At 38.7% G+C, this 24,887-nt stretch overlaps 1 protein-coding gene across 2 annotated transcripts; it reads right to left on the reverse strand.

Moving 5' to 3' along the window:
• Positions 1-246: 246 nt before the first annotated feature.
• On the reverse strand, positions 247-10,440 carry LOC117496599. Of its 2 annotated transcripts, none has more exons than XM_034148303.1 (3): positions 10,377-10,440; positions 7,516-7,604; positions 247-3,093 (listed from the first exon to the last, which is right to left on the reverse strand). In XM_034148303.1, the coding sequence occupies exon 3, from the start codon at positions 2,927-2,929 to the stop codon at positions 1,304-1,306; it is 1,626 nt and encodes a 541-aa protein (XP_034004194.1). In that variant the 5' UTR covers positions 2,930-3,093; positions 7,516-7,604; positions 10,377-10,440; the 3' UTR covers positions 247-1,303. The 2 variants fall into 2 exon arrangements, with proteins under 2 accessions (XP_034004194.1, XP_034004197.1); XM_034148306.1 differs by having other exon boundaries at positions 7,499-7,604.
• Positions 10,441-24,887: the final 14,447 nt, after the last annotated feature.

Raw genomic sequence — 24,887 nt, forward strand, 5'->3', positions numbered from 1 at the left:
TCAGTTGTTTGTACCATTATTCTTATGCATTTGTTACATTGAATATAATGTGAAATATACATTAAATATGTCAACCAGGTTAACCAGCCCCACTAGCTATATATATATTGGGTTAATGCTCATTAAATTAGTTTTTTGAAATCGTGATACATAAAGTCTAGTCTAGTCGAAAGAGGGACTATTTGAGAAAATAAAGATCAGTGAAAGTTAGCTGTAGAAGACTAATGATACAAAAACACACAACTCTTAAGGAAGATACCATATATTTTTTAATCATTTCATAATTTCTTCATCTCTCCCTTAATTACTACAGGACAATAACATGCAATTCAATAAACATCAATAGAATTGTTTAAACGTGTTCACATTAAGTATATTTAAGATATATATATATATATATATACCTGAAGAGAAGATACAAAACAATAAGCAACAAATCTTTTTAAAACATTGTATGGTAAGTCGCTCTGGATAGAATCGTCAGCTAAATGTAATGTATTGAGCAATGTAAACTGCATACATGAAATATGTAAATGATCATAACAGGGGGAAAAAACTGCAAACTGAACAGTACATGGAGAAAATGCATTCACACAAAGATGGTTAATCTGTTATCTCCTGTTTGGTTAACCTGAAAATACAATTGTTTAAACATAGAAAAAACGTTGGCAAACGTATTGAATTTTAAGTCTCTCAAGTGTCGAGACTCATCGTTTTTCTCTCATGATTAGCAGGTACTGAACTCTTTGAGCCCAACCTGGCTTGGCCTCAGCTTACTCTCATTCAGCAAGCATGTCAATGTACTCTGGATTGGAGGAAATATTTGGCTTCAAACTCTTTCTGTTTTATTGACATTGCTTGAACAACATTACTTTGGCGTTACAACACAGCATAACAAATCAACAACAAAATCACACATGCCGTTCGTAGACACAAAATATCCTGACATAATTCCTCTGTTCCCCTGGCTTCTATAACTCAGGTCAGTCTCTTATTCAGCATTTATTTCAAGGATTACCTTTTTAAATTCATCAACATTCATAACACATCTTTGCTGCAGAAGTTGGTTTACAGAATTGAAACCCTCATGATTAAGAAAAAAGAAAGTAAAAAAACAACTTGTAAGCATAGAAAAATTAACAAGGACCATGATTGGTATCATCCCTTGGTTATTAAGTCACTAAAAAGTCTGGATCAGTATCATCGGCTTAATTCTCTTCTTAAACTTGATATTATTTTCAACTCTTGTCTTGGTCTAAGTTGGCACTGGTCTTGATTCTCCCTAGGTTAGAGCTTCCTGACTTTAAAGTAGGGTTTCCCCTTTGCCTACTTTAGCCATGAGCTCTGCTTGTCCTCTCACCTCCATCAGGTACTCGACTCGTTGCTTCCAGCCTAACTTGCCCTCAGCTTTCTCTCCCTCAATAAGCATGTCAATGTACCCTGGAGTGGAGAGAGGATTTGGCTTCAGTGCGATCTCTCCTAGTCTGTTCAGACACTCGGCAGACCTCTTCATCATCTCCCCCACTTCAGTCCGAACACGCTGATATTCAACATTCATGTTGTCGATCAATTCCTGAACAGTTCCCTTAGCCTCTGAGGCCTTCAGGTACTTTTCTTTCTGGTCCTGCACGGTTTGCTTTTCTTTAACCTCCCTATACTCCCATTTGTACTTCTGGTTAAAATGTTGACTCCAAGGACATTTGCCTGGACACTGGGTACAGTTTCCATCTGGTCCCATTGCAGAACACTTTATTTTATCTGCATCATTGGCGTAGGCACATGACCCGTGACAGGTGAAATGACACACCTGACAGTTGGTGAGGAAGCCTCCAGTGCCAGAAATATCTTCTTGAAAAGGCTTTATGACGCCTACTTCAAACTCAAATTTCTCATTTCTGCTGATCTCTGCTTCATGCTGTTTAAGATGTTCAGTTGTCTCTTTAATCTCCTCGAGCTTGGCTAACCCTATTTTAACTTGCTTTTGCACATTTTCAATTGAGATCTGGAGCTGCTTTCTTTCTCCGAGGACTTCCTTTGTCATTGTCAAACTTTTGGTTTTCATCTTATCTAAGCCAACAAAGAACCTCTTCATGCTTTTTGCCCCCATTTCCCAGAACATCTTGTCAAAGTCTTCATCTTCCTCAACCCCACTCGAGTCAGCAGCAGAAGATGATTGGTTCTGTGCAAACAATGCAGAATTATTGAATTTGAAGTAAACTGGCAGCCCGTTTTTTGTTTTAGGACAAGGGACGCCTGAAGCGTTGATCGCCTCTAGAACTGGTGGGAGTTGGCCGTCTGAGAATGTCACCAGAACCTGGATGTTTTCTGCCACATCTTTGCCAAAGATTGAGAGCACAGAATCGAACACATACTTCTGTGATGCAGTGAGCCGAGCTAAAGCAGCCTGGGCTACAAAACACACAGCGTCAATTTCACTGACGCCATGCTCGGCAGAGAAGAGATTACGTATCTGTTCTGTGATCTCCTTGTCTCTTTTTATGCCTCCTGTATCTCCAAAGCCTGGGGTATCAACAATAGTTAGAGAGCAGGGGATTTCAAAGCCCTCTTGGTAGTTGATTTCGTACACAGTGACTTCGGAGGTCTGGCTTTCAGTTTGCGATCTTGACTGATCCTCGTCAACTAACTTAAAGCGATATGGATCCTCCCATTTAACACCTAGAATGTTGTTGATCATCCCATTGATGAGAGTTGACTTCCCAGCCCCAGTTGCTCCGAGAACCATTATGGTGCGATTAGTTTTACCAGTTTGGGACTCTTTCCCAAAACTGAATTTCTTGCACACTTTTTCATCGATTTTTTGTTCTTGCTGTGGAATTATGTAAACAGAAGGCCCTGTTTCTGATTTTATCAATGTGCTTTTTTCTTTAATTGAAAGAAGATTAAGCTGTTTGGACAACAATCCAGACATTATTTTGTTTTTGAAGTAGTGAATTTAAAATCAGGTGATACATGGACCAGGCCTCCAAAGAGATACTAGTTAATTCTAATCAGAAAACCTTTTAGACTTGTGGTCTGTGCAATAAAAGTGTGTCTTCTGCTCTTCAAGTGAATGGAGTGCTCTCAGATCCACATCTGTAAAAGACGACGTGTACAAAATGAAAATGTGTAGGATGTAGCACTCAGCTGAAGCACTATTATGTGTTCCCTTTTGCTACTTGTGCATCATGAAAACAAGTACAGGAAAAGGTTGCTATGACTAATATGACATTTATGTAGGGCACTTATATGATGTCAAGAAGCAAAAAGTATTTGAATAAGGTAAATCTTTCTAATCTACATTTTTGAACAGTTTCTCTTGATTAAAAATGCAATAGTAACAGTAGTTAGAGCTCATCCCAAATAATTGTCTTTTAAATCTGTCTTTACAAAAATGGCAAACCAATCTATGTATAAAGCATAATATACATGTTAAACCTGCTTACAAATAAGCCATTAAAGCTCACCTATTATGCTATATTTGAACAATTTATTATAGGGCCATATCTATACAAAACGTGTCTCTGAAGGGTTTTGCTCAAAATACCAAACAAATCACCCATTGTAGCCTCATAACCCTTATAATAATAATAATAACCCTTTATTTCAGCTGTTACAAAAGTGCTGATTCTGGGTCAGTAGCTACGGGGCCACGCCCCCATTGGAACTCACATCAGAAATTATTTATCCAATATATAATATTCCAATCACTTGTATATAGACTCTTATTGCACTATTTCACCATTTCACTTTTTTACTATTTTAATTGTTTTAGTTACTTGAGCGCCGACTCGAAGGAAAACATATTTCTCTAAAGGCTCGTCGAGGATCAATTATCGAGGAGGCTGTCTGGAGGAGCCGTAACCGAGGATACACTGATTTAGAGGAGAGAGGAGTCTCTCTGGAGGAGCTATAACCAAGGGTACACTGATGTATTCTCCGGAGTCGATTTCAGCCAACAGTGATGTTTAAAAGAGGCGTGACGCATGGCTGGACTTATGTCAACGAAGCACAGCTCTGCAAACTGTTCCCGTTGTGATTCTAAGTTATTTAAGAAGATCAAATGTGCATCAGACTTTCTGCCCTTTACCGTTTGTTTACTCACTAATCACATCTCCCCTGGATGTTAGGCTATTTTATTTTAATACAACTGCTTTCATTGTGACGCGAATGTTTACAGTGAGAACAGCTGCTGAGGTCAGTGCAGAAAGCAGAACAGTGTGTATAATATATATCGCTCAATAATATATGTAACAGGCCTACATTTCACAATTTATTTGTAGGCTTTAGCAGATATCTACAAATAAACAGTAGATATTGTTCATGCTTCACATAATAAAATATACAAGGGCTGTAGCCTGATATTTATTATATGCTTTATATGTGTGTGTTGTACAGTGAGTAGGTGTGTGTTGTGGAGTGTATCGGTGTCTGTTGTAATGAATATGCCGCCAGCAAAGGACATTGTTGGACTAACAGTAGGTGTGTGTGTGTGTGTGATTGTGTGTGTGTGTGTGAGAGTTGATGTGCCAGTAGCTTATCTGACATATAAATGGTCAAAAATTGTACATTCTCCGTTAGCCTACGAGCTCCATGTTCAAGCGATCGACTATTCCTTCACAATGTAGCATGACATTGGATATGCGCTTAAATTGTCGTGGATTGGAATATTTCCGATCATTTCCCTAGGAGGAGTTTGCAAAAATGTGCTTAAAATGCATGGAAAACGCACATTTTTCTAAATGGCCGACTTCCTGGGGGGCGGGACTAATGGAAGGCAAATTGAAATATGTGTGCAATCATAATAGCAATGTGTATACAGCGTTTCGTGAATATCGGAAAAACTGTATGCGAGTAGTTTGGAGTAATTTGCGACATGTAAATCGTCAAAAATTGTGTATTCGCTGTTAGCTTACGACCTCCACGATTGATTTATCAAAAATGTGCTCCGCAATTTATCATCATATTGGATAGGGGCTAAATGTCCTGGATTGGAATTTTTCCGATCATTCCCCTAGGAGGAGTTCGCAAGAATGTGCTTAAAATGCATGAAAAACGCACATTTTTCAAAATGGCCAACTTTCTGGGGGGCGAGGCTAATGGAAGCTAACTAGAAATATGTCCGCAATTCCATGAGGAATGTCTGTGCCACAATTCGTGAAGTTCTGAGAAACTATATGTGACTACCACACAATAGGGGGCGCTAGTGAGCAGTTTTTTGGAAAAATTACGTTTTTTTTTTACATTCTCAAAAAAATCGTGGGCTGTGACCTGTGTCCCAAGTTTTGCGTCCGAAGCCCATTTTATGCTTTCGCTATTTAAAAATTGTTTATAGGCCACACCCACATTCTGCATTTGTTGCGACACTTTAAATCTCAGTTCGTAGTCACCCCCAAAGTATGTGTAAAAAAAGCAAAAACAAATTCGTCCATCCGTTCTTGAGTTAAAAATTGGTGGTGTTTTTGGCGCCCCCTATAGTCCAAAATGAAAATGCTTTGTTGTGCCTATTCCCCAAGACAGACTGAACCTATCCACCAAAATCAGTGATGTTTGGATACATTGTTGATGAGTTATGAGCATTTCTTTCAAAGCCCCGCCTTTTTGCGAGTACGTTTTGATTCATGGCGGCAATATTTATCGTCTGAACATGCTCATTTTCTACGGTAAAGTGTCTGACCCTCCACCGATGCTATATACGAAGTTTGGTGTTGATAAACTGAACATTGAAATTGAAGTTAACATTTCACTGTTTTGTAAATTATGCTAATTAAAATCAAATAAAAGTAGGCGGAGCTTAGGGGTAATATGTAGAGCAGGCCCACCCGAATAAGTGTACAAAATGTCAGGTCATTCTGAGTTACGGTGCAACTTTGTACATCTTTCCAAAAATGGAAATGGCCATAGGTGGCGCTAGAGAGCACGTTGGACAATTTGAACCCATCGACTCCAGAATGTTGAATCTTTCACCGATTCTGGAATCCGTGCAAAATTATACAACTTTTGAAGCATCCTAAAGACCTCAAAAACAGGAAACGCCAGCAGAAAAATAAGAAGAATTTCTCCAATAACAATAGGTTCCTCGCACTTCGTGCTAGGACGCCGTTGGGTCCTTGCGCTCCGTGCTCGGGCCCTAATAACCTAAATCTCCAGGCATAAAAAAGTTGCCATTTGTAAGCAAGCAACTTGGTCATTATCAGCTGGCTTGCAGGAGTGCCAGAAGCAGAGTGGATGCAGTGTTGAGTACTTTCTTACAGCAACAATGGAAGCCAACATGAGAGCAAGAGCAAGAGCAAGAGCAAGAGCAAGAGCAAGAGCAAGAGCAAGAGCAAGAGCAAGAGCAAGAGCTTGGCTGAGAGTGAGAGGAGGAGGAAGAGGTGGGGTGAGAGTGAGAGTGAGAGGAGGAAGAATGAGAGGTAGAGGTAGAGCTGGAGGGAGAGGACGTGGACAAAGAAGAATACTCTCTAATGAAATGAAATGTTATCAACCATGGTTTGACGATGAGAGAGGCTGGAGAGATGGTTCAGCCTAATCTAAGCCGATTTACTGTTGCCTCTGTAATCCGGACACTTAGACTTGAAAACAGGTTAGTTACCAGTTTTTAGCTCTGCATAATTCATGATATATCAGTGCTTATATCTGTTGTGTGAAACGTATTTACTTCATTACTGTAATTGAATTGTTGGCATGTTGCATACTATAACTGTACAAAAATCCTGCACAATTGACAGTGGTAAACTTACTTTTATGCAACACAGACACTGACCAACCACTATATCTGTGTTGTTTATCTGAAGGACTGAGAAAAAAAGAGGTGCAGGTGGAAAGCTAAGGATTTTCAATGAGACACAGGGAGCAGCAGTTACAAACTGGGTTTTGGCAAACAATGCCATCACACTTAGAGAGATCCGAAGCCTAGTAACTATGTGCTGAGATGCATGTTGCACAATGTTATTTTTGAATAAAATATGAATTTTTCATCAACTAATTTGTATTTCTTCATTTACTGTATTTCTGTATACTCAAGCAATCGTTCTCTACAGAAACCTCTATGTACAGAGCATAGCCCATAACAGATGAAAGTGCTTTAGATTATGCTCAGCAGTGTGTAGTTGGGTGATCAAACAATCTAGTATTATGAATGAAGTGTGTTATATTTGGTGCAAAAGTTTGCATTTGGTAAGTGTTTATGTAGTTTTGAGTGCAGTTCTTCATTTAGCAGGAGAAATTAGGTGTTTTGCACTTTGGGTGTGTGGTTTTGTGAATTGTGTTTAGTGTTCTGAGAAACTGAGCAATTTAAAAAAAAATGTGTGTTAGCAATCGAGAAAAACTGTAATATTACTTGAATTATTTGGCCAATCAATAGTTGCTATTTAAACGTATTTAATGAGTAAATGTACTATCTACAACATGATAAGGTCATTATTTTCATCGGAAGTTGTGAAAACATTTTTTTAAATCCCCTGAAAAAACTAGTATTAAATACAAAGAAACTGTTACTGACAATGAATTACAACAAACCTCTGTTGGCTGTTGGCCGTTCTCAGTCCCGTCACTCAGTGTAAACCCAGCTTCTGATATTTCAACATGCTGCTTTGGACTCCAAATTCCTAAAATAAAGCAAATACAAAGTTGTACTTTTATGTATTTCTATTTATATAAAGTTCAACAGTCAGTCATCAGTCACATTTAGTCATCCATTCTCCTGTGGCTGTGTTTTTCACATGTCAATAGATTGTAATAACTAAGTATTTATTTAATATGATTAGTTCATTCAAAACAGTTTTTTATTATATTATTTGTAAATCGTAGTCTGCACATCACACTACATTTACTAAATAAAATACTTTTGCATAACCCCACCCTACCTATTGCATTGAGTTGAATGTACTGAAAATTACATATTGTAAGTCTTCCACCTCCGCTGTCCACTAGGTGGCGCTAGATAATACACTTCTAACAAAGAGCATCTCTATCGTGTAGAACACAAATTGAAATGTTCAAGTAAATCAGATGATGTTCTTTATGCTGACTTCGTGTTGCCAGTCGGTGGCACTATGACTATTACCTGATGTCGACCTTTAAAAGTCATCAGGCTGGGACTCTCATCAAACACAAGAAATTAAGGGCAGTTTGGAGTTAAAACAACTTTGTGTAAGTGTCTCAAAATGACGGTGATGCCCCGACAAGGGTGCTCCATGTTGCAGAAAGATTTGTTATCGTATGTGCAAATATCATGCATGTAGGTTAAAGTTAACTTTGTTAAAGTTATGTAGGGGCCCCCTCCAAAAAAAACTTGCACCAAACTACATTAATAATATCAGTTAACTAAGTTTATCACGGTTAAGAAGTAATTCATTTTAATGGCGTTCCAAAAAAGCGCACAAGCTTCGCAGTCTGCCAAGGGGAATATCTTAACATTGAGCTGACCAAATATGAAGGTGATCTAGTTTACCTGCCAAGAGCTGTAAGCCAAAGTCTAGCAACAGTAACTTCCTGCTGTGGCACTTTGATTAAAAATGTCTCCAGGACGGAACCGATTCTAAACGTGTTTTGAAAGTTTGACCATGTAGAGGTGTTCTACGCTAACGCACAAATGTAACTCTAAAGCTTTTCCCATGATGCTATTAAGACAACATTTTTGAGAGATCTGAATAATCAACTATGATAGCACTATGTATATACGTCAATATTAACGTGTAGATGTCTTCATGCCTGGACTCTTATCATCCATGGGAAATCTGGAGTATATTAAAGAATGTTTGCTCTACTAACCGCAACTTCCTGCGCTTTTAACCGCCACACCGTGGGGAGGGCGTTCGATGTAGAGTAAAGCTTTTGATATGTTTTGATCCACGAGGTCTTAAGATGGTACCTACCAAAATGTAACGATAGTTGATTGGATGACATTTGTTCAAATATAGCACGCAAAAGGGAAAGATATGGTCAGAAAATGCACATGAAATTCAAAACGACTGACTTCCTGTTGGGTTAATGATATGACACCATGGGGCTTTTTTGTACGTTTCCCCATGCTACATATTCCTACCAAATTTCATAGTTCAAAGAAGAATGAGGGGCTGATTTTTAGCAACATTTTAGGGGCTGCTATAGAGCCCATGCATGAGATCAAGACCCCTTAAATATCACAGTCCTGACAAGTGTGCCAATAAAATCCAGCTTTTAACCTGTTAAACCCCATGCCCCCGCCGGCGGGTTCTCAGGGCTTCTTAACATTTAATGTGTCATACCCACTTAACGGGAAGACACTCAGCTAACTGACGATATGAACAATTTTTACCGAAACAAAATACAACTCTAACACCAAGCCTCTGAATTAGCACTACGCGAAAGAGTGCTAACGCACTTAGCACATAACTCAAGGTAGCAATATTCTATACTTCATGCAATCTGCACAAACTAGATATCATATGAAAGCTGAGATTCCACGGATTCCAATGGTATAAGTATCATCACTGTGCGACCAAAACTCACGGCAGTGAAGCCAGGAAAGACAACACACAACTTCCCTTTACGGAGCCAAAACGGCAAATACGTCTTACCTTTGCTGTTTTCTGATCAAAAGTTGTGTTCAATGGCATTAAAACGCATATAAACGCTGCTGAAGGTTAATCCAATGTCTCTGTGTCACTTTGAAATGATTACTGATAATCCATCATAACATTTATGGCAATAAACCTAGTTTTCATATAGAGCGTAACATAGCTTTCGCTTTGGGCAAACTGCGTGCGCATCACTCTCAATCCTCAATGGTAATGTTTAGATGGATTTAGGAACGTCCCCTCGATTCTATTGGCTCTAACGGTTCAAAAGTGGTGTCAATCACCAAAATCGACCAATGGGTTCCAGAGATATAGCAATCCACCCAAATGACCCCAGAGGTGGGTTTTTTTTCTAAACCTCTCCAAAAAGGTCAACTTTCACTTGTTTTGCATCAATCTCTTGATACAGGGTACTTATTATATGTTATAGTTTGGATTCCTAAAGCTTTTAGTCTACTATCCCATCATTGAAGGGTGGTTTTCACTATACTGTAAGTCATGTTTTTTCTTTGGACAGACACTATAATTTACATTTTTTTACTATTTTCAATCTGAATTTACTTTAAAATAAAAACATCTATATTGATAGAACAGTTAAAGACACTAAGGCCCTTTAAAATGCAATTTCTTATGTTAATAATAACTTAAAGGATTTTAATAATCCTATGCTCCTACTTTGTTGGTGCCCGAGCCCTAATAAACTCAATTTAAATATTACTAAAACTAAAACTTAATCATGCCATTTTGTTTTTACAAAAATTCACTGTCACCTTAACAATGGAATTTAAAAAGTGTGAAAGAGTATTTTAAGCAACTTACCACTCAGGTCTTCTCTGATCGTCATGACAGGGCGAGTTCTGTAGCTGCTACTTATACACCACACATGCACACGCACACGCACACGCACACACAAACACACACACACACACACACACACACACACACACACACACACACACACACACACACCACACACACACACACACACACACACACACACACACACACACACACACACACACCTATTTCCCAGAAATGCCACACCATGAACATGAAAAATAATCTGCTGGGTTTTTTGTACTCATCTCGATAAGATATTATCGAAAAATTATTTTACATATATATGTTTTATCAATAATGTCTACCAGCAGATGAAGTTCTTTAAAGTAAAAACATTTTCAGTTCAAATTTGTCCTAGTTTGAAAGTTCAAGCTTGTACCAATGACACAAAAGAAACACACTAAATGAAAAATTGCCAACTTCTTGTTGGTTTTTTAGACAAGAGCCCCAAGAGACATTTTTTTAAGTGTATTTTTTTACACATTCCGTGCAAATATCATACACGTAGGTCAAACGTACAGTTACGGCTGCTTCTTCAAAGTTATTTAGGGGCACCCCAAAAAAAATTCTTGCACCAAACTAAAATGATCATATCAGTAAACTTATTTATCACTGTTAATGCGTTTGCCAAGCATTCTTAAGCCTTTAAAGAAGTATTTCCTGTTAGTGGTGAACACAGCGTTCCACAAAAGCGCACAAGCTTTGCAATTAAAAAAAATGTAAGTGAAACTCAGGGCTCACATGGCAGGTTGGCTGGGGTACAAGAAAAACAGCTGCCGAGACATTTTTGCTACGCCCAATGTGCGTGAACGCTATTTCCTGTTAATGGCAAACAAAGCATTGCACAGAAGAGCACAAGCTTTGCAGTCTGCCAAGGTGTATATCTTAACATTGAGTTAACCAAATATGAAGGATATCTGGTTTATCTGCCAAGAGCTGTAAACTAAAGTCTAGCAACATTAACTTCCTGCCAGGATTCTAATCAAGCATGACATGTGTGGCATTTTTGAGACTGTACATCATCATCATCAGTTTTATTTGAAGAGACTCTTGGTCCATTATTAAAAGACATACAACACTCAAATATAAATTAAAAAAGGCAGTTATACCAATGTTTCCACAGAGGTGACTGGTATCGTACAGCACTGAGACACGGATTTGAAAGTAGCATAATGACAGACTTATGAGAAACATTCAATCGACAGATGAAGTTGTACATCAGATTTCTCAAGAGAGCATGGAACGTGTTGACTCGTGCATTACAAAACATTTCACTTGCACTGCACCACCTTGGTTTTCTAAGCAGTATACGCAAACAGTCATTATAAGCAACCTGGAGCTTCTTGAGGCTCGCCTTCTTAAACTTGACCCACACTCAAGTAACAACGACTTTGTGTGACATGGCGAGTGTCTCTGGCTGCAAGACTACGGCAAGTAAGTATGTGTTGTGCAAATACAGTATCTTTCATCTAGGTATAATATACAGCAGTGGCGAGCCGTGCCAAACATTCTTAAGCCTTTAAATAAGTATTTCCTGTTAGTAGAGAACAAAGCGTTCCACAAAAGCGCACAAGCTTCGCAATTTAAAAAATGTGAGTGAAACTCAGGGCAGGTTGGCTGGAGTACAAGAAAAACAAAAGGCTTGGAAAACCGAAAGTGTAAGAATTAACTTCTTCAGGTCACGAGAACCCAAGGTTGTCACGCACACCCAAGGTTCTTTTACATATGTTTTATCAATAATTTCTACCAGCAGATGAAGTTCTTTAAAATCACAACATTTTCAGTTCAAATTTGGCCTAGTTTCAGAGTTTTGCATAATAAAAAAGGTTAAGCCTCACTTTAATATAGCACAAGTTCATATTTTGAGCAGAAATGTTGTCTTATGTTGCAAGCTTGTAGACCAATGTCCAAAATTGTCTAAAGCCACTTAACCTGTTAAGCCCTGAGCCTGTTTTTCAGGTCTCAGGCTCAAAAATGACATTCCCAGAAAAAATGACCATATCTTCACTTCTAAAAGGGTTACATTAATAATCTTTTTTCTCAAAGTAATGATAAACCTGTGAGTTGGATGTAGAAAAGTCAGAATCAATATAGATGTTTTTTATTTTAAAGAAAATTCAGATTTTACATAGTAAAAAACTGTAAATTATAGTGTCCGTCCAAAATATATTTTTTACTTATAGTGAAAACCACCCTTGGATGATGGTAAGGTAGACTAAAAGCTTTAGGAATCCAAAGTACAACATATAATAAGTACCCTGTATCAAGATTGATGCAAAACAAGAGACATTTGACCTTTTTAGAGAGATTTAGCAAAAATAAACCACTTCTGGGGTCATTTGGGTGGATTTTCCATATCTCTGGCCCCCCTTGCTCGATTTTGATGGTTGACACCTCTTTCTGACCGTTAGAGCCAATGGAATCGAAGGGGGAGTCCCCCACTCACACTCATCGTGAAAAGAAAAGGTGGGGGCTTCGTGCATGCAGTTTTGCATCAGAGTGAACCTATCTCTAGCTTTGACATCTGGAAACGGAAAAGCAGTTTTATTGCTTATGGATTATCAGAAATCATTTCAAAGGGACACAGAAACATTGGATTAACCTATGGATTAACTTCAGCAGCGTTTTTATCGTTTTAATGCCATTTCGCTCATTGCTAATTCAGAGGCTCAGTGTTAGCATTGTGGGTTTTCTTTTGAAAAAAAAATTAAAATGAGTTTCTTCCCGTTACATGGATATAAAACATTCATAGTTTATTAAATGAACATGCCCTCAGACACTGTTTCCTGCAAGATGTTGCGGCAGTGCCCCGGTACCGGGGTCTCTCGGGTTTAACAGGTTAAGATTGATTTCAAATCCTAAAAATGGCAAAAAAAAACACACTAAATGAAAAATGGCCAACTTCATGTGGGTTTTAAGACAAGAGCCTCAAGATCTTCAAGAGACTCTGTGCTCCATGTAACAGAAAGCTTTTGATATATTTGGAACTTAAAATGTTACTGACCAAATTTGAAGTTGATCGTATGAAATCTTTAGGAGGAGCTCATTCAAACACGATGTGAAAAGTGTGAACATTTCCAAAAAACATATATAAAATAAAAATGGCAGACTTCCTGTTTAGTTTACGCTCCAAGTTTCCTTTTTTTGTTGTATCAATGTGATACACATACATACCAAATGTCATAGATCTGGGTCATTCGCAAATATAGGTGCTGTGTTCTAGGTGGCGCTATTGAGACATTTTGCCACGCCCATGTGCGGAAACGTTATTTCACGTATGGTATTTCCTGTTAATGGCCAGCACATCGTCCCACAAAAGTGATCTGGTTTACCTGACGAGAGCTGCAACCCAAAGTCTAACAACAATAACTTCCTGCCAGGATTCTAATCAAGGTGGCCATGTTTTTTGGCTGACCAATCATATTTCTTATTGTAATGTGTAAGACCCTCTGCCAAAGCTCTATAACACATTTTGCAAAAAATCAAAGTAGAGCAGAACTTAGGGATACCTACATTTTTATGTAGAGCTCCGTCACCCAAATATGTGTGCCAAGTTTCAAGTTCATCAGACTCACCAGGAGAGAGATATGGCCTTTCAATAGGGGGCGCTATAGATCATGCTGTAGAAACTCGAGGACTAATCCTATCTGCAATATTTTATAAAGTTTCCTCGATTATAATATGGGCCAGAGCACGATTATTATTAGGGCAAAATTATTGTTCGGGCTCTTTATATTTCTCTCCTGATCCACCTATTTAAAACAAAAGACAGCAAAAGTAAAGTTATTCATAACCAGATGAAGCAATCGGCTCAGTTCTATTCAAACCACTCTGATGTAAAAACAGTTGATACACAATTGGTGAATTGGTTGCATGTATTAATTGGAGTCTAGCAAATAATTACAATGAACATAGAAAAAACAAATGGGTTGTTAAAATGAACTTTTCATAAAAGGTAGACAGGACAATAGTTTTAGTTTGAGTTTGGACTGGCAGTAGTTTATCCAGAATGTTTTAGAATATTTTCAATCAACAGGAAATCAAACAGTCTTCAAACTGGAACACATTCAAACTATTCAAATTAGAATGCTAAGGTTTCAACCAAAAACAACATATTTTATTTAACTTTTGCCTTCAGAGGAGCTTGTCTACAAACTATACAATGACGCAGATGTTTAACAGTTTGGAAAGCAGCAGTGTGAAATTATATGAATAAAGAATGCTGGTGTATACTGTACAAGTCTGGCCTAAATCTTAGGTCAGAAAGACTGCAGCAATCCAGGGGGTGTCGTTAACCAACTTTATTTACTCCACAGGAATTTGGTCAGTACAGTATATTCTTTTGTTGTGGTTATCTAGGAAAATATAGATTACAAAGTAGATACAATTAGTTAAGCTGTTCTAACAGATGATAATGCAATCCTAAATAATTACAAACAGCAATGTAAACAATAGGATACCATTTCCTGATAGGGACAGTAAGTACACAAACGCTTGGTATAAAAACAATACCCGAAATGCCCTCAAGAGGACTCACTTGACCGCAGAAAGTGTAAGTGTTTTAACACGTGATAATGGCGGCTGACAGAGACATAACGTTTTACATGTGGCAATAAATGATGAAACGAAATGTGCAATGTATCAAGAATACTCAAATTAGTTTTGTTTGCTCATGACACAAATATATTTTATTCTGCGGATAATTTATAACTATTATTGGAAGAGAACACAGCAGAAATATGCAAACTAAAGTTATGACTCAACATTAAAGGTAGGGTAGGTAAGTTTGAGAAACCGGCTCGAGATCGCTAGAATTTGAAAATACACAACCGGAGAAAATCTGCCACTTCCTTATAGAGCCCCTCCTCCAACACACACGAATGCGCACATGACCAATGAGGGCACGAAATAAGTTTGTGCACAGATGGAAGGCTGACAGGCAGGTAGGCCATCCAGTTATTTTTGCCGGGCCGGCTAAAATGATTGGTCGTACTTTTTACAGTACTACAGCTTCCACAGATGACATTTTTTTATGGATTTTTTGTCAAAGCACTTAAGATATTCTTTGCTATCGGGATGTTAAGAGCATTCCATGGAATATAACAAAAAGTGTATCTCGAGCCGGTTTCTCAAACGTACCTACCCTACCTTTAATAAATTATCATTGAATTTGGATAAAACAATAATATTATTTGGAAATAACAATATAAATACACAAGCAACTATTAAGATAGATGGGATAAATGTTAAGAGAGTAAATTAAATTAAATTCCTTGGGATAACAATAGATGAAAAACTAAACTGGAAACCACACATAAAAAATATTCATTCCAAGGTTTCAAGAAGCATCGCATTATTGAACAAGACAACATTCTCTCTTCATCCTTTACTGTTCTTGGTTTTGCCTTATTTAAGTTACTGTGCAGAGGTTTGGGGCAGTAATTACAAAACTACAACACACTCACTATTTATACTCCAAAAAAGGGCAATAAGAATCATCAAAAAAGTTGGCTATAGGGAACATACAAATCCACTATTCTCAGAGTTAAACTTATGGTCAGATATAGTTGAATTTGAAATCGCCCAATTAATGTTTAAAGAAAACATTTCACTAAAAGACAAGGGCATTATAACTTAAGGGGATTATTCCAATTCACACATGTTAGGGTGCGCACAACCAAGCAAGGTTTTTATATTTCTGTTTGTGGGGTGAAGCTCTGGAACAGTTGGAATGAGGAGCTCAAGGGATGTCAGAACTTAAAACTGTTTAAAAAAATATATAAGGACATGATTTTAACAAGATACAGGGATGACGCTGTTTAATCAGAACTGGGTGTTTGCAGTTTACTTATTTGGTTTGTTATTTTATCTTTTCTTGAATATCATTTACCTCTTTTATGTATTTGTTAGTTTATTTATCTGCTTATTTGTTTGTTTATTTATCTGTTTATTTTGTTGTTGTTTTATGTTTTACGTTTTTGTTTTATTTGTTTGTTTTTTCAATAAAAAATGTATTTCTTTAAGAAAACAAAAATATATATATAAATAAATATATACAGGGCCGGTTCTAACCAATTTGCTGCCCTGCACTGAAAAAAAAGGGAAAGTGGGGTTGTTCAATTTGCAAATATGCAGTTAAAGGTGGGGTAGGTAAGTTTGAGAATCCGGCTCGAGATACACTTTTTGTTATATTCCATGGAATGCTCTTAACATCCCGATAGCAATGAATATCTTAAGTGCTTTGACAAAAAATCCATAAAAAAATGTCATCTGTGGAAGCCGTAGTACTGTAAAAAGCACGACCAATCATTTTAGCCGGCCCGGCTAAAATAACTGGATGGCCTACCTGCCTGTCAGCCTTCCATCTGTGCACAAACTTATCTCGTGCCCTCATTGGTCATGTGCGCGTTCGTGTGTGTTGGAGGAGGGGCTCTGTAAGGAAGTGGCAGATTTTCTCCGGTTGTGTATTTTCAAATTCTACGCACTCGAGCTGGTTTCTCCGAAATTACCTACCCCACCTTTAATATATGAGACAGAATTTATTCATGTTTCTCATCGAAACATCAATCAATCATGTAGAACTATTTTAATCTTGAGGGATGTACGTTCTATAAGTCTCAATCATGTGAAAAATAGTGCCTCATAACGCGGGTAGAGTCCCCTGTCAACTCCCCTTACATACCTCCAGAAGCACATTTGTCAGTCAACTTTTGTGAGAACCAGGCTGGGGGGGTCTTGAGGCACAAAATAAGGCCGATCCAAAGTGCATGGTGAGCGGACACTTCACCTTCGTGTTTGAAGACAGCCGTATATTTTCTGAGTGCACCCAAAGACCGGGTTTTCGATTTCGTGCAGACCGTAGTCCAAAATGTTAGGATGAATATTTTTGACGGAGAAGGGGAAATTAAGCCCCGGACACTTTTCCCCGTTCTCGTTGCAACTTACAGAAGGGGAAAAAAGGGCCCGAAGCCCCAAAGGGTTGAGCTTTTTCGGGCCCCTTCTCCGTTGGCGCTTAGTCATTTTTTCGACAATTTTTTAAAACTTCATTTTTGATTATTTTAAGATATAGTTAACCATTTTCTTCACTTTTTTCTTCTTTCCACGGGTGGGTGCGCCTGGCAGGCCGCCTCTGAGCACCCAAATCTGGCCTGGAACCTCCAGGATTTGTGGGCTAAGCTCCATAAACTGACAAAATCACCCAGAAATGTCACTTTCCTAGTTTAAATAGTAAAAGGTACAATTGTGCTCCGAATTACCCGGAATTGGATTTATATAACTCAATGATTAAAAATAATTTTCATGGATAAAAGCGTTAAAATGCCTGATTAAAGCATATACAGGACCCCGGTGAGCTCTAGAGTATGTGCATTGTTTCAGGGAACCATATTAATGATAAAATAAAAGCATTTAAATGCAAATATAATGATTTAAAATCATTTTAGGAGAAAAAGTATGGAGAGAACCTCACTTTCTAAGGCAGAAATAGTGATTAAAATGCGGGGAAAGAGTCTTAAATATGGACATAGAGTACCCAGAGAACCAGGCTGCAGCACCTGGAGGAAGAGGGGGAGAGGAGAGTGCTTTAGTATGGGTAAGAAAGTGAGGTATTGAAGTCCAATTGATGGACTTTATTTAGTATTGAAAAGGTACAATGTTGTACAATGAAGGGACTGTTTCAATGCAAAAGAAAGTCCATTAACCTGTTAAGCCCGAGAGACACCGGTACATCTTGCAGGAAACAGTGTCTGAGGGCATGTTCATTTAATAAAACTATGAATGTTTTATATCCATGTAACGGGAAGAAACTCATCTAACTGATCTTTTTTTTTATTTTTTAAAAAGAAAACCCACAATGCTAACACTGAGCCTCTGAATTAGCAACGAGCGAAAAATGCTAACACCTTACTGCACCGAAAATCACTCACAAAACCTTATTATTTATCTTTTCACCACATCCAACACATCGTGAGGTGACACAGAATCGTTTGACACCGTCATTACCACTGAATTATATGTATTTGCGACGTTATAAGCAAACACGGACATCAAAAACAGGTGACGCTAGGTAGCTAAAAATGCTAATATTTTTACCTTGGCTCTGTAGTCTCTCCAAAGTGGTCTTCAATGGCATTAAAACGATAAAAACGCTGCTGAAGTTAATCCATAGGTTAATCTAATGTGTCTGTGTCCCTTTGAAATGATTTCTGATAATCCATAAGCATTAAAACTGCTTTTCCGTTTCCAGATGTCAAAGCTAGAGATAGGTCCGCGTGTGTGTGTGGGGGACTCCCCCTTCGATTCTATTGGCTCTAACGGTCAGAAAGAGGTGTCAACCATCAAAATCGAGCAAGGGAGGCCAGAGATATGGAAAATCCACCCAAATGACCCCAGACGTGGTTTATTTTTGCTAAATCTCTCTAAAAAGGTCAAATGTCTCTTGTTTTGCATCAATCTTGATACAGGGTACTTATATGTTGTACTTTGGATTCCTAAAGCTTTTAGTCTACTAACCCATCATCCAAGGGTAGTTTTCACTATAAGTAAAAAAGAATTTTTGGACGGACACGATAATTTACAGTTTTTTACTATGTAAAATCTGAATTTTCTTTAAAATAAAAAACATCTATATTGATTCGGACTTGTCTACATCCAACTCACAGGTTTATCATTACTTTGAGAAAAAAGATTATTAATTTAACCCTTTTAGAAGGGAAGATATGGTCATTTGTTCTGGGAATGTCATTTTCGAGCCTGAGACCTGAAAAACAGGCTCAGGGCTTAACAGGTTAATTGGACATGAAGCAGGCTTCAATACCTCACTTTATGAGCCAGGAAAAGGGTTTGAAATGCGGGGAAAAGGGTTTGAAAGGCGGGGAAAAGGGTTTTTAAACATCTGGACGAGTGTTTTAGCATGTCCATTTGGAGGAGTTTTTTTTAACATTGAAACTGGCCCATGCTAGGCTTTTGTTTGCTGACTTTTCTTCAGCATTTAACACAATGCAGCCGCATCTCCTGGTAGAGAGCCTATAATGTCATTTTAAACTGCCCGATCAACTTGTTTTATGGATTTTAAACTTTCTAATGGTGCGTTTCCACTACACGGCCTCGCTTGGCCTCATTAGGACCAGCTCACTTTATGGCGCGTTTCCATTACAGTTTAGGAACTGGGGTAGTATCTATAGTAACGCAGTGTAGGCGGAGCGACGCTGCTTAAAACTGCCGTGACGTCATCTTCAATGCGACACAACACACAACAATGGAGGATGTGGAGATGTGGAAGCGATCGTTTGCTTGTTTCTTGCTGTGTGGTTTATTATCACAAGAAATAGGCAAGAGTTGTTTCGAAAGAGGCGACTTATAGCAAGACGAGGTATAGAAGAAGCTGACGCGAGAGTTCGGGCAGTCCTACGCCGCAGAGACTACAGGACGACTCGAATCACTACTACTAACTACAATGCTACTTGGTAAGCTAACGTTCGCTAACTAGCAATGTGTTTAGGCTCACACTCCCTATACGACCAAAGTATTTCAAGTATTTAATTAATTGTAGCTACCACTTTTACGTATTAAAATATGTATGCTTTTGTTTGTGTATTTCAGAAGTTGCGTGTATTTCAGAAGTTACGTCGCCGCCTTAGACCATGTGTTTGGATGCTCGACAGAGCTACCGAGTGGTGGAATGTGATTGTTCCATCTTTCACACACACTGGGTGGAGAACTTCAGGATGTCTGAGGAAACCTACGTCTACCAGGGGTAGCAGTGGCACAAGGTGCAGAGGAGGGCAGGGACATACGAGAGGGTCTGATGTGCTACCTGAATACCTAGAATGTATAATGTAATACCTAAATATTCATTGTATTGTATTGAACATAAATAAATCTTTTTTTTTTCACATACATGTGTTTGTCAAATTATTTAAACCAAAAAAATGTTATCAGAATTGACTATTTAGTAAATATTTGAATTTCAAGCACCAGTACTTACTGCCCCATAATAATAAGTGGAGTACATCGCTTCGCGATTGTCAAGGGGGGGGGGGGTAGTGGAGTGTGGAGTACAGAGCTTCGTGGCCGCGGAGCGTGTGAACGTTGTGATCAGCTGTTCGGTCTCCGTGTCGGACGTCGGAGTCGGACGTGTCGTCCGGTGAACTAACCGCCTTCTGGAAAAGCTTCACATTTACGCAAATGCGCTTTGTGACACAATTGACGGTACGCATTTCAGATTGTTGCCGCGCATGCGTACCTGCTGAAGTAAAAAGATATGATTCTACACTGTATTGAAGTAAACATGTATTATTTTCAATTGTATTTTAGTGAACATGTATTGTTTGAACTGTTATAGGTAATCACAACGGATTTGGGTAATCATATATATAGAAAGGATATTCTTACTTTCAAACTCACTGACCCAGAGATTCTGTTTTCATACACACACACTTGGCCTTTTCACCCCTCCACAACAGATGTTGTTTTTAAAGTCGTTAAAGACCTCCTTAAATATATGCAGAAAGGTTTAAATGTCTGAAGGGGGATAGTTTATGTGAAGAACTCTCATGGAAAAGGAATGGAGTTAAGATTGGGGGAGATAAGGGTTGACTTTTGACCTTGTGAAACTTAGGAATTTGATGTTCTGGTCGGAACTCTGATTCGCTGTATTGAACCCGACCAGGAGTGAATCCAACCAGTAAAAACACTTGGGGGATGTGACCAGCTCACACAGCTCCTCCTCTCGGACTCTCTCATTCGCTTTGGAATGAAAGGGGAAGGAAAAAGTCAACCCATCTCCGCCCCAAAATAGGGATATGTATACTGTTGTTTTTTAGTGTAAAATGCTTCTGGTTTGTTGAAAGCTGGTGCTAGAAGACGGTAAACCGCATCACAAACCTTTAGTCCATACTTCTCTTTTCTGAAAGCTGGTCTGTCTACCTGTAAAACCGCATCACAAGCCTGAAGTCCGGAGTACTCTGTATAACTTGTATATGTGTTTGGTTTCCTACCAGAAGTAAACTCAGATAATTTGTTATAACTTTGATTCCGGTGTTTTCAATTCCTTTCTTTATTTTAATAGAGATTTCAGCCTCATCCAACGAACGGCGCGTAGCAGAGGTGTTCTGCTCCAACAAATGGTGACTTGCCCGACGTGATGAGTGCTGATCTCTAGAAAGGGACACCGATAGCCAGGGGACGGAATCCAGTCCAGGGGGAGGACACAGAGATACTGGTGACAACTAAGACCATGGCAATATACAAAAGGTGAGCAGACACCTGTTTTGACTATCAAAAATCTGTGATTGATTATACTAAAAAATGTAGAGTTGTCAGCAGCGTTCTCAGTGTTCTTAGTCACGGTGGGAAATACAATACATATTACAAGTTGGGGATATTGGGGAAGTGCTTAGAGAAGGGTATTCAGTCCTGGACCTAGAGCAAAATAGTGTTTGAGAGAGGCGGGTAGGTCAGTCCCGGCCCTTCACTCACTAAGAAACGAAGACTGCAACGCTGTAAAAGATGTATGGGTTAAATTCCCCGTAAGTCAAAATAACATTGATTAATACGGTTCGCTTGCAGTGCTTCTATTAAAGGCTGCAAAAGGTGTAAAAAACTGATGGGTTAAATTCCCCGCAGATCATGATAAGATTGATTAATGCGGTTACCTTTCGTGGTGCTTTAAATGTATAAAATGGCTGTAATTGTTATATGGTGGGTGATAGAGGAGGAGAGAGACGCGACCTCCAACTAATTATTTGGAACGACCGAATCTCATCACAAAACTGCTGTGGGGTTGATCAGGCTCATTAAACGTGACGATAAAGAGATTTTGTTGACTGAGTTTTAACTCCTTGCCTGAAGCCGCAATCGCCGTGAGGGGTTTGTAGAAGCTTGCTTCAGGAAGTCACGCTATCTGTTGAAATAAACATCGCACAATAAAAATGTGCCTGACTGTACTGTGTGATTTTTTAAAGTCAAATCTGTGTAATACTTGAGAGAAAAATCCAGTAAAAAGAACTGTGGGTAAAGAATTGCAGAAGACATAGAGACAGAGAGCAACAAGCAGGTGGTATAATGTCTGAGACCCTACCTCCACCCTACGGAGATGATAGCTCACAAATGCCACTTATGAGTATCCCATCGAATACTCCTAAAAGAAAACACATTGTTAGACCTGATATTCAGGGAAAAGGAATGTGGGAAATAGTAATGGCAGATATTGAAAATCTTAAACTGGATCAACCAACCATGTTAGTGAACCCTGCTAATATGGAGCTAAAACATGTAGGAGGAATAGCAGCAGCTCTGGCAAAGAGAATAGGTCCTAGCATGCAAGCACAGAGCGATAATATGATAAGGACTATTAAACTGACCCCTTTTGGAAATGGGATTTTCCGTTACACAACAGAAGACTCAATTCAGGCCTTAAAGAACGCTTTACAAACAAGTCAGGGAGAGTTAAATGTGGTGCTATGTTGCTCATGAGGGAGCTTACACTTTTGGGAAGAGATCTCCCCCTTTCTCTGCTCCTGAGGTGCTGCAGCCTCACAGCAGCACCCAGGGTCAAAGACAGGCATGACCTCTGGAGAGGAAGAAAATCTAAATCTGAACAGGCCACAGAGCCCATTAAAAGGTTTTATGGCCTCAACACAGAGAGGAAGATCTGGAGATTGTAAGGAACTCTCCCAAACTACCCACCCCCACCCCATCACAAGGGGAAGAGTGTTCCTCTCACCAATAAACAAATCATCTCTTAACCAAGTCAGATTTCAAATAGCCATAGCTCCAGTTGTTAAGAAAAGAGGGAGATTCAAAAAGTTATCCTTTTATTACAAAGGGAAACAATGAAACCCTTACAGAAAACCGCTGCTCCCAAAATAACTCTGTTTACAGATGGGAGTCTGCGAAAAGGTGACCAAGCAGCCACTTGGACCTGTATAATGAAAACTAATTCAGGTGAAGTACTTTGCAAGCAAAAGGGTGTAATTCCAGGAACAGCACAAACTGCTGAGGCAAATGCCATTGTTGAGGGACTTCTTTTTGCTAAAAACCGTAAAATAACACACATCCGTTTTGTTACTGATAGTGATTATTGTTACAAAGCAGGTAAAGAAGAGCTTGATTATTGGGAACAAAGGCAGTTTGCCAATGTGAAAGGTGAAGCGCTGACACATGCCCATCAATGGAGTCTTATTGCAGAGTTAAGGGCGGCATGTACCTAGAGTGGAATCATGTTCGTAGCCATACAGATAAGATCTATTTCGACTATCAGGGAAATAGAGAAGTTGATGCGCTTGCTCAAAGCAGGAGACGAGTTAACCACCTGACTGCCATATTTCCTAGTATATGGAAAAAGGGTGGAAGCATTCATGTACCTCCTGAAGAAGCTCCTCATGTTGTGCTCGAATTACACGGCAGTTTAGGCCATGTGGGCCTAGTTTGGATGAGAAAATATTGTCTCAACAATAAAATCCTCATACCAAAGCTGTGATTGCACTTACAACACACACGGTCAACATGTCTTCAATTTGCAGAGGTGGATGGGTTCAAGAAAGTTCATCCTGAACATTAACCACTAATCAGTTTTAGTGCTGACATAGCAGGTCCTTTTCCGACCCGCACTCCCAGTGGAGACAAAGTTGTTGCACCAGTGACAGAGGCACTTCATTCGTGGTCAGCTGCTGCCCTCTGGTGGCGAATAGGGAGTGCTACAACATTCTGAAAAATTACGTATTGAACATTTAGAATTAAAGCAATAATTGCCCAGTATATTAAATAAATACAAACGAACACGTATCAACATAAGTCAGATAATATAAACGAGGTCAATCATGGAAGAAGGCTGACATTTAATGCCTGATATATAAGTAATAATAATATATGATATATAGCTGATATTAAATAACTGATGTATAAGGCTCGATATTTCTGAAAATAAGAACACCGTTAACGGCGTTCTATTTCAGAAAAAGGGGGGAAAGGATAGGATATACATCAGACAATATGTATGTGAGATTATTACGTTTTTAGAAGAAATTTATCAATCTAAAATACTAGCTTTGGCGATTTTTTGTTTTGTTTTGTTTTGTTTGTTGCTTTTAAGAGAAATTGATAAATTTGAAATAATCTAGCTTTGGTTATTTTTTGTTTTGTTAGTTTGTTCTTTTTTTGTTTTATTTTTAATTTTTAATTTTTATCTTTTATTTTTAATTTTATTTTTTGTTTATTATTTTCTGCATAGTCTCTTGTCCACACTCCAGTCTAGTTGGTGCCGCCAATAAACACTAAAGAAGTAGAAGAGATGAGTTCAAAACCATATTTCCAGCAACTTAAGGGCTTGGTATGAGACTTCTCCACACAGGTTGCTGACGCCAAAGGGGGACCCGAGAAACACAAGGCCAACACAGCAGATTACGTCTGGTTGGAGGGGACCTCCCATGCCGTCCGCCTAGATGGAAAGGGAGACAACTGGTACCACTGGAGCCAGGGTGCGGTCGGGAA

Source organism: Trematomus bernacchii, unplaced genomic scaffold (genome assembly GCF_902827165.1).
Source record: "Trematomus bernacchii unplaced genomic scaffold, fTreBer1.1, whole genome shotgun sequence".
Taxonomy (NCBI): Eukaryota; Metazoa; Chordata; class Actinopteri; order Perciformes; family Nototheniidae; genus Trematomus; species Trematomus bernacchii.

What these genes read in the sequence shown, in the direction of transcription:
- LOC117496599 (XM_034148303.1), bottom strand. Translation starts at nt 2,929, where the DNA reads ATGTCTGGATTGTTGTCCAAACAGCTTAATCTTCTTTCAATTAAAGAA.